The 10,955-nt window shown below is 33.0% G+C and overlaps 2 protein-coding genes across 5 annotated transcripts in view; both read right to left on the reverse strand.

The window, feature by feature from the left end:
* LOC111391414 (CRIB domain-containing protein RIC6-like) overlaps positions 1–2,634 on the reverse strand; it is a 12,369-nt gene extending 9,735 nt beyond the window's left edge. The window contains exons 1-4 of the mRNA XM_023016628.1: positions 2,548–2,634; positions 736–809; positions 520–629; positions 287–386 (exon numbers count right to left, since the gene is read on the reverse strand). Coding sequence (XP_022872396.1) covers positions 287–386; positions 520–629; positions 736–793 — 268 coding nt within the window. The 5' untranslated portion in view covers positions 794–809; positions 2,548–2,634. The remainder of the gene's footprint in view (positions 1–286; positions 387–519; positions 630–735; positions 810–2,547) is intronic.
* Positions 2,583–9,141, reverse strand: LOC111391412 (glycolipid transfer protein 1-like). Of its 4 annotated transcripts, none has more exons than XM_023016625.1 (7): positions 8,673–9,138; positions 6,058–6,188; positions 5,219–5,274; positions 4,642–4,766; positions 3,972–4,107; positions 3,154–3,285; positions 2,583–2,707 (listed from the first exon to the last, which is right to left on the reverse strand). In XM_023016625.1, exons 2-7 carry the CDS (start codon positions 6,173–6,175, stop codon positions 2,603–2,605), a joined length of 672 nt encoding a protein of 223 aa, XP_022872393.1. In that variant the 5' UTR covers positions 6,176–6,188; positions 8,673–9,138; the 3' UTR covers positions 2,583–2,602. The 4 variants fall into 4 exon arrangements, 3 of the variants coding, with proteins under 3 accessions (XP_022872393.1, XP_022872394.1, XP_022872395.1); XM_023016626.1 differs by lacking the exon at positions 2,583–2,707 and adding an exon at positions 2,738–3,000 and having other exon boundaries at positions 8,673–9,136; XM_023016627.1 differs by lacking the exon at positions 2,583–2,707 and adding an exon at positions 2,738–2,997 and having other exon boundaries at positions 8,673–9,133.
* Positions 9,142–10,955: the final 1,814 nt, after the last annotated feature.

Genomic DNA, 10,955 nt, shown 5'->3' on the forward strand with positions numbered 1-10,955 from the left:
GGTAGTTCTCTGCTTCCTTTTTTCGAATCTACAAAAGAAAAATGTTTCAATAGAGCAAAAAGTATTGATATACTGAACTAGACAGTACTAAACAAGAATCAACAATTTTTTAATCATGTCTGTAGTATCTAAATGGTTGGAGTTTCCAATATTATGATGTGTATGACAACTTCTTACACAATCTTAAACACGATAGTCTTATTCTTGTTTTAGCTCAAATCTTCGAAAACATAACTTTATTAATGAATCAAAAATTTCATTGCACATAAAATAAACATAACCAAACCTTCAGAAACCCATTTAACTTCAGGGTTCTCTTTAGAGTCTCCAGGTTCCCCTAAAGGTGCTGATTGGAATCCTCCTGTTGATTCTTTGAATTCTTTCATCTGCAAACATAATCAGCACATAATAACGCAATTAAATGTCATTAATAATTGTTAATATTTCATTAAATATATGGGATTATCGATTAATTATTTTTAACCAAAAAAAGGGGAAAATTTTGATGGGAATTTATACCCAGCTTGGTGAATTTTCAATTGAAGCAGAAGGGCCATCCCATCCTATATGAGCCACATGTTTTACATCTGTGGGATTCCCAATTTGCATTTCTGCTTCTTTCTCCTCCTCTGCATTATACAATTGGAAAATAAATTGTACGCACAATAGGATCACGACTGCAAGATTTCTTAATTCGAAAAATCAAGATAAGAGGATCAAAATACAAATACTCACCGAATATCTGAGAAATGTATCGAAGACCTTTCAAAAGACCCTTCATCTTCGTCCCCATTTATTATTAGCTCCTTCTAATTCAAGAAACATGCATGGATTGATTATGGATGAAATGGACTTAGGAAGCCATGACAAAACCAACCCTTTGCAAGAAAAATGAGTGCCACTCCATGGATTAATTTATGCACCAATCCTTATTATATGAAGTTGAAGAGAGACTCAAAATAATTGTAAAATAAAACATATAAACCTCCTTTTTGGGTTGCTTATTTTCGTATTTTTACATCCAAATGATGTGAATAAAATATACAAATATCCCAACCAAATTGCTGTGAAAACAAAACCTTTCAATTCAATGGCATTGCTTTGTTGGTTCCTGATGGCTGTTAAGGAAAACCAGAAGCAAAGAGAAAATTTAGGTGCGAAAAATAAATAAGCTTCTAAAAAATAATTAAAAATGACCCAGTTTTTATTTACTCGGAAAAGTTATTTCAAGCATGCTTGATTTAGCATAGTTAACTCTAAACCAATTCTTGTTCATTTGGAAAAGCAAATTTAATACTTACTTTATTTGTTTGTGGTTTTTAAAAAATAAATTATTTTTTTCTTGTATTTTTCTATTTGATAAGAAACACAATAAGAGCTAATTATTCTTGGTTTCTTATAGATGAAAAATTAATTGTCTTGAGGTGCAGTAAATTAAATCTGCCAAATGGAAGGAAAGATAAGGCCATTGCTGCTGTATCAAAATATTTTTCGACCAACTCTAAATTATTAATATAAGAATAGTTTGAATATAAGATCCATTGCCAGTAGTAATGGTAAAATGCCTTGCTCCCATTCCCTGGAGAATCGGAATGAAGACAAGGATCATAGTCCCCACCTCTAATCAAGTAGTTTATGACATCCTTGATTACTTAACAAGGACAACTCGTAATGCTTTCTCATCCACCACGTTTAGCCCCAGCTTGATTTTGTTTTTTTTTTTTTTAAAAAAAAGCATTTTTAATAATTGTTGATAAAAAATAAAAATAATAATGAAATATATGGTTTAAAAGTTTACGAAAGTTGTGAACTTCATAAAAATGTGTAACTAAAATTATATTTTGACTCTTAACTTTTACTTTTATCAACTTTTAACTAAACACAAGCAAGGCTCGATTAGACAAATATCACAAACTCGAGATCAAATTTCTCCATCTCACAGGATGACCATATGTTATGTCTCTACCGGTGAGGCTTTAAGACCACATGGCAATAACATTGCAAGAGAACCTAGGCCTGCACTCCAGGTCATTCTGTCAAGTGGCAATTCTAGTCAAACCCTTACGAAGAGGCTGAACTCATTTGCTGAAGTCAACCCTATAAACCGAACCTCCATAGATGAGGCGAGGTTAATGTGGGCTTGACGAAAGATTTTTCATACAATCTTCAATAAGTGGGTGATGTGATAATTCACTGCTACTGTCACCTCACCCAACCAAAAAGGTCAAATCTAAGTCAAGTCGGGTTTTGGGCAACAAAATAGTATTAACATTAAATGCTTATGATTGATTGATAACTATGATAAGAGGCCACAACCATTTGGATGACATCACGAGTCTTTACATCCTACGGTTCTTATTTATCATTTTATACTGTAAAAACTCACACAATGTGTCATTCTAGAGGTAATACAAATTTATGCTCTCAACATGTAATTGTTGCTCTCTTTACGCACATATATTTCTCTCAAAATCGAACCCCTTTTTTAACATAAGAGGCTCGTGTCCAAAGCACCTCCATACTCAAATATATATTATTTCAACTCACTTGGTCTGGAGTGCGCGTGGCCGCCTCCTCCACAGCTGAAGAAGGCCACGTGTGGCTAATGTTTGTCGCAATGTGCAGGAATAGGCTCGCATAGATGCGAGAGGCCTTGAGATCTTTCGACCACGTTGTATGCACAAAAATCAAGATCAACAACATGTTCCTATTATCCAAAGGAAGTCAAGATTCCACATTAAATTAAAAAACTCACAATTTAAACTAAATTTCCCAAATTCATAGCTTAGCTCCTTAAATAGAAAACTTTATAGACTGTAGATTCCCATATCGAAAAACTAGTATGCAGTGCATTATTACATGTTTCCATTATTCCTTAAATAGAAAACCTTAAAGCATGGCACGGATATTAGTATTGATGAACTCCAAGAACTACTGCTGAAAGCATTATAAAACCACCGTTTAAGATGCTTTAATAACATCCATTCCAACGCTAGCCTGCTAGGAGAAAACAACAAATTACTGCACTTGTGTATACATGTGTACATATTGAATTAAGCCTCCCGCATAGTTTATTTTTCATTTAATTCTTAGTGAGAATCGGGGAACAAAGGATGAATAGAAACTTAAGATTCTTCTAGCTAGAGAACTTACCAAAAACTTGTGGTTCTCCTCGAGAAATGGTGAGAAAGTGGTGCAAAATTTTTTCATATCACTATTAACATCGCCTCTGCCACCTATGACATCCATAAACTTCTTCCTATCAGGGGCAAGTTTCATGGCAACCTGTAATTGCAATTTGGGATAAGCATTTGAAAAGATATACCCGACCGTAAAGTGAAAAGATCAGAAAACGTGTGTTAACATTCCAATTTCTGTTTCCGTGCACGCCTTCAGGAGAATCGAAGCTCTGGCAACTACTTTTCCTTTTGGTTAAGGGATGGGCATGAAATATGGCACGAATACTTGCTATATGAAAAATTCAACCGAGGGGAAGGATGATAAATCTGTAAGCCATGAGAAAGTATGAACGACATTATTAAAAACATGTGAATAAGAAAGATGCTCCTGCTCTTTGATCTATGTGCTGCGGAACTGGCAAATAGAACATTGGAGGCCACCAGGGCCTTCTATGTCACTTCAAATTATACAGTGGTTAAGATGTATAAAATTATCAAATTCTATCTATTACGGACATGGAGGGAGCTTTGACGTTGTGGCTAACTAACCGAACCTTTTTACACGAATTATTTGAGCTATTGAGTACTCAATTTCAAAACATCTCTAGGTATAAATGACGATATCCCTTAATTATTGATTACAATTTAAGTGGCCTCTATAAAGAAAATCTTGACTTGACTCATTGAAAGTCAAAAAAATTCAAGCAATAAACATTAAAATTTAAAACATCATATCATATAAAAGCACTTACCGTAAAGTACTTATCAAAAAAAAAAAAAAAAAGCACTTACCGTAAAGCTTGATCTGGCCAGCCAACCATGCCATTTTTTCAGCGTCTTGCCATAAGAATCACTGCAAGCTTGGGACATGGACCAATCCTGATGCTCCAATAGATTCCGAAACAATCCCACCAAGAAATCCATTGCCCTAAGGAGTTCATGCACAAGTTGACTCATACTAGAATACATCATTCTTCAGAAACACACAAGCTCATGCTAGTAAATATCACAATGTTTGTGTATGTTTAACATATATACTCTTTATTCACGCAAGCATGTTAGAGTAGGAGTTTTGGCATTAGTCAAGTTGTGAAGCCTCAACAAACTTTAGTTTCCTGATTTTCCTTGTGAAAACTTCAAAATTACAGCAGAATTTTGAAAAAAAGAAAAGGATCATGCCAACAAATGAGGATATCTTTCTAAACAAGGACTGTTTTTCTCACTCGTTTCTAAAAAGTGGTTAAGGAAGTCATCAACAGGCCATTGGTGTTGATTTACCCATGAAGAATTTTTCCATGTGGTTTTGGAAGAGGTGATCCTTAATATTTACATTTTTCATGCGTTCAGTGAATGGCAGCTAGAAGGCATTATGCTGGTGTATACTGGAATGGAAAAAAAAAAAGCTAATAAAATGCTATACCTGGAAGCAAAGAGAAGGTGAAAGCTGTAAATTTTTACTTACCTCGTCAACCACAAAAGACCATCAGCACAACTGGATGAACCTTTAGCTGTCTTAGCCTCTTCTTGTACCATGCTGTACAAGTGGTTATATTGTGTAGGGTTGGACAAATACTTGTTTTCTAACCTCTATAGAAAATATGAGAAGATATAAGTTGGTTAGATAATAAAGCCAAAAAAAAAAATTTGAGAGAAAAGAATGGGTTAACAAATAGTCGACACACATTGGTTTGTTAATTTAAGTGAAAAAAGTTAAAGAACTAATACACTATTTTAAGGAAGATATCACCAAGATAGGTCAATCCATATGCATAAAGAAGAATAGAACATATTCAGGACTCTACAGCTACAGAAGCAGCCTCTAATAACTGATACTTCAACCCCAATTTCTATCTCAGGGTGCAAACAAGTTAAGCGGGAAATCAACCAAATCCCAACATTTGGAAAAGGGATATATAAATAACATTAAATTCAAAAAATTATTACAAAATCTCATATGTGAACACATTCATCAATTTACAAGCTAATGAAACAAAAAGAACGAGCTCTATTTCCGTAAGAATGGAGGGATAGAGTCTCACGATTATATTACCACCATTATCAGATTTGGCAAGTGCCATTGCAGGTCCAAACTTGTCTGCATTGAGCGCATGATAAAAATGAGCCAAACAGCATAAGCCAGGCCAGAAGGAACATGACTATACATTTCGAGTGGAAGAGGCATTATTATAACACCCCCGTTTCAAACTAACAAATTTACCCAGAGATCTGAGAAAAACAAGACTGAAACAGAACCTTTATGCTAACATGCAAATAAGAAATATCAAGTATAGCAGATGCATTACTAACACATAGCCTGGTATTAATTAGTATAAACAAAATGAAATCCATTGGTCGTTCCGTTACATGAACAGGCATTTTTTTTTTTAAATTTTGAAAAGAGCTTGCAGTTTAGAGAAATTGTGGGAGATGATAATAAATGGCTTCATTCATGTAGAATTCACACCCAAACCTCCAGACCCTGTATGCATATAATTTTCCATAAATTGTATGCTATAGCTTCTAACCCTGGGTTGAGAGTATAGAATGCAAATTTCATTCCAACTACCAAACATGGAATGGTCGTCAGTTTATAGATTTCACGCATAAGGGAATCAAAGAATTTCAGTTATTGGCATCTTAAAAATCATGCTGTAAGAAGACATGGATCTTCATCTCAAGCACTAATAAGTAATGGCAAACTATAGGCACTGTCCAAACGACTACATCCAGCATGAAGCATTACTGGGTCAGAAATCTTTCACCAAGCGATAATTTGAACTTCAAATTAAATATACTCAATGGCCTGTCTAATTGTTTAATTAAACAAAATGAACTCCAAAACAAAAACGGAATCTGATAAATGAACGTAAACATATACCTATAACAGGTAAAATTTGCTTGCAAACATTAAGGAAAGGTTTGGTGAGCATCACCCCCTCTTCTGACTTGACATGCTTCATTCCTTCCAGAGCCTGAGTGAAGACTGTCCCCTCCATTTTTCTGGCTTAACTACACTCAAAAAATTTTCCAAAAAGAAAAATCAATACTTGCAGAAGTAATAAATGTGGGGACATGGAACTTTACGGTATGAGCCACACGGCATTTATCTTATGCCGAATCCTAAGTCCTCCATGAAACCAGTATAAGAAAATAAAATATCAGCCCAAAAATACCTTCTCTTAAAGAGGGGAAATTCCAGGAACAGGAAACAGATTGCAAAATAAAGATATATAATGAATCCCAAAAAACTTAATTAATATATAGGAGATATATTCGAATAAGAATAATAAAGGGTACCGCTATTTGCATCCACACTTTTTATAAGTGCATCTCACTTTAAATTCATCCCGGTTAAAAAATTTAAATTTTAAGAAAATACTATTTTCATCCACCCCATATTCCAATATTTTCCTTACAAATTCCCCAAAACAGATTTCCCCAAAATATCATCTGCCTTCATCCTATGCATTTCTTTTGCTGCAATGAAGAAAAAATATCCAGATTCAGAGGATTGTCATCGCCCCTCTTCATGCTCTTTTACATGTTAGTTCTTTAGCAGTTTTTCTGCAATTATTGTCCATTACACAGCATATTAGGAATCTGATTAAGTTATCTCACTAAAGATTGGAATAAATTAACCTCCATTCCCAAATTTGGCAAAAGAAAATCAAAGAACTGGAACGAGAAGAAAGCTACAGTGGAAAATGAGTGATTATAAAAAGTAGAGAGAGAGAGAGAGAGCTACATTGGGATTTGAGAAACTGGAATTTGTTTTTGACTTTATGTTTTTTCTCTTAATTTTAATATTATTCTAATTTTACTCGTATAGAAATTTGACATCCTACGGATGATTTAGTAACGTTATCATTTGTATGATTGCTTTAAAGATAAAATTGCCTTCTTTGGGCCAAAAAAAAAAAAAAAAATTGTCGTCTCGGATATAATGACGAGTTTACCAATCATAAATGTTAGAAACGATTATTGTTTGTAATTCAATTATAATTATTTTATCTCATTTTAAATATCCCTTGTTTTGTTATTATTTCATTCATTTGTTTTGAAAGAGTTTATGGTTTTAGAAACTATATGAATCTATAGTGTTAGGAATGTATTTAAAGTAGAATGAATATAAAATTCACGTAGATATATAATATTTAAATGAATGGATTTAATAAGAGCAAAATTAGAAATGACGTGGATGTTAATAGTATTTTTTTAAAATTCATATTCCAATATTTTCCTTACAAATTCCCCAAAACAGATTTCCCCAAAATATCATCTGCCTTCATCCTATGCATTTCTTTTGCTGCAATGAAGAAAAAATATCCAGATTCAGAGGATTGTCATCGCCCCTCTTCATGCTCTTTTACATGTTAGTTCTTTAGCAGTTTTTCTGCAATTATTGTCCATTACACAGCATATTAGGAATCTGATTAAGTTATCTCACTAAAGATTGGAATAAATTAACCTCCATTCCCAAATTTGGCAAAAGAAAATCAAAGAACTGGAAACGAGAAGAAAGCTACAGTGGAAAATGAGTGATTATAAAAAGTAGAGAGAGAGAGAGAGAGCTACATTGGGATTTGAGAAACTGAAATTTGTTTTTGACTTTATGTTTTTTTTTTTAATATTATTCTAAGTTTATTCGTATAGAAATTTGACATCCGACGGATGATTTAGTAACGTTATCATTTGTATGATTGCTTTAAAGATAAAATTGCCTTCTTTGGGCCAAAAAAAAAAAAAAAATTGTCGTCTCGGATATAATGACGAGTTTACCAATCATAAATGTTAGAAACGATTATTGTTTGTAATTCAATTATAATTATTTTATCTCATTTTAAATATCCCTTGTTTTGTTATTATTTCATTCATTTGTTTTGAAAGAGTTTATGGTTTTAGAAACTATATGAATCTATAGTGTTAGGAATGTATTTAAAGTAGAATGAATATAAAATTCACGTAGATATATAATATTTAAATGAATGGATTTAATAAGAGCAAAATTAGAAATGACGTGGATGTTAATAGTATTTTTTTAAAATTCTCAAATTTTATTAGGGATTAACTTAGCGTGAGATGTACTTATAAAAAGTATGGATGGAAACAACACAAATTAAAACATAAAAACAACAAAAATGAGAGATCAATACACTGAATCAGAACATCACGTGTATACATTTAATTCAAATCAATTAATAGAGAGAATATATTGACAAAAGCAAAACAAATCGAAACTCGATCAGCTAAATTATAAATTATTCAGTGAAGCTGATCAACTGAATTCTCGTGATCATTGCATTCATATACGAATCTAATCATACAAAATGCATACGGAGTAACAGGAAAATTGCAGCATAAGTGCATAACTATGAATACTCAATCAATTCAATACAAAATAACTAAAAAAATACTATAAAAATGAAATATCCACAGATTGAATCAGAACATTACGTGTATACATATGATTCTGTAGCAAAAATCTGGACTTGCCTGAATTATTATCCGATCTGCCTGTGTGTTGACAGGTGAAGATTAGCAAAGATAGAGCGTAGAAATGGATGTTTTATGATGGACTCCAAGCTCTGTTGGCGGTTCTATTTGCTTTTAGGTAACGCTACTCCGTAAAAGAAGAATAAATTCTAGTCCTTTTTTTTACTGATTACGATTTTAAAGTTGAAATTACCCAGACGTACTTTTCAACTCATCAATTCAAGAATAAAGAAAGTGTTACAAACCCTAATTTATTCTTTTACCCATTCCCCAAATCATAATCACACTAACACAATTGCCGCGCCCGTCACCACCGCCCGTTGCCGCGTAAGCAGCGTCCGGGTGCTGCTGTTGCTGCAGTGCGGTGCCGCAGAGAAGGGGGGATTAGGGTTTGTGCAGGGGTTCTAGTGTTGTAAAATTGAAGGGCCCTGCTTGCAATTTCAGATTGGGGTCAATTTGCAAATGACGGTTGTGGTTGTTGGCGGTGGTAGCTGTAGCGATCGAAAAAAATATATATATTTTTTTTGTTTTGCCCCAAAATAAATTTTTTTTATGGGACTCAAATATAATCTGAGTCATTATTATGTCGCTACGACACTTCCTAATAATTCAAATTAAACTTTGGTTATGAAAGTAAAATTTCGCATACTTGATTTTCTTAAATTTTACAAGGTTTTAAAATCTCTATTAATCGACAAAATTTTATGTTAATTTGGTTACTTTATTTTTCTTACGACACACTTTATTTTAATACTAACATTTCGGTTTCCATTATGTAAATTATTTTATTTTTTATTTTTTTTGAAATTGGACAAATTACTTGCATGTTTCATCATCCATCATTTATACTCCAACTTACCATTTTAATAAACTTCCATTTTATTTGTTGTTAACTATCAAAAGATATATATTTATATAAATAAAATTTTGTCGTTAAATCATTGGGAAGTTACGTGCTCTGTTCATTCGTTGAAGATTAACATTTCAAAACTATAACCACCCACAATTTCTAAAGGCACGTGCATACTTATTCTTGGAAAACTAACATTTCAAAAAGGCCATAACGCCCCCCACCCACTTTGCATATTAATAAATTCCAAACCTATTAACTACTTTGCCAATTAGTTTCATTTTTTTTATAATGAAAAACTATCATTTAGTGTTTGATTATCTCACGAACCAATTTGATTCCCGTAAACTGCCATATGAATTCAAAGGATTATAATGGCACGTCCCTATCCCATTTTGCCATTTGAATTTGGAAGTTTTTGTCTTTTTATGGTCCAAAATATTAATTATAAAACTACCATTCCAACTTACAATTAACCACCATAATCATCAATTGCTATTGAGTTTGGAGGCTACTGTACGTCCTGTTCAATATCAATTTGAAAGTCAATATTTTAAATTTTAACCTCCCCACTTACTTTTGTAACCTCCAATTTTAAATACAACCACTACCCCCATTTCTTCGAGTGTAACCTGCATTTTTTTTAAATACATCTACCACCGCTGCTTTACTTAGAATTTGAATTAAAATTGCCCTTTTATTTTAAAAGTCCCCAACTCACACGTATAAGTAACGTTTTATTATAATCCCATCTCTCTCTCTCATGTACAGACACAGAATTCTGGTGTAAATGGAATGGCATGCTCAGCCGGCTTCTCAATTTCAACTCCTTTAGCCATGTTTTATTGCCCAAACTATCATATTCATGCATAAAGTTATTTCGCCTTTTTTTCTTTCATCAACATAAAGTACTTTAAATCTAAAATTTCTAAAGAAAATGGAAGAAGTGCGCTGCTTTTTATTCCTTTGGACACGAAAGAATATTCAAACTCCAAACATTAAGGTAGGGGTGTTTCGGCGCTTTTGTAAGTGATTTAAGATTTATATGTTTTCGTTTGCGTTAAACTTCTTATTGTGTTACTCATGATGGAATCACCGTTTGGTGGTTTATACAAGATATGAAGAGATGATTATGATAAATGAAATGGGGTTATCAAAACCTAAAAGTAAGCGGGCTGACTGATCACCAATTCGCTTGAAATTGACGTTGACACAATCGAATAAAGTTTGCATTTCTGAAAATATATATTTTTATCATCTACTTAAGTGCTTCCTACTAAGTATTATTTATAGTACTCATCCCTACAAATAATTTTACAGGTTAAAATCGAGGCATGACAGTGGTTGGCATAGTGGCAAGTGTTCGACGATCTCTAATGCTTTCGATTTCTAGTAAACATTTCCATTTATGTAAACATTTTATGGATACTTAG

This window comes from Olea europaea, unplaced genomic scaffold (genome assembly GCF_002742605.1).
Source record: "Olea europaea var. sylvestris unplaced genomic scaffold, O_europaea_v1 scaffold792, whole genome shotgun sequence".
In the NCBI taxonomy this organism is placed as follows: Eukaryota; Viridiplantae; Streptophyta; class Magnoliopsida; order Lamiales; family Oleaceae; genus Olea; species Olea europaea.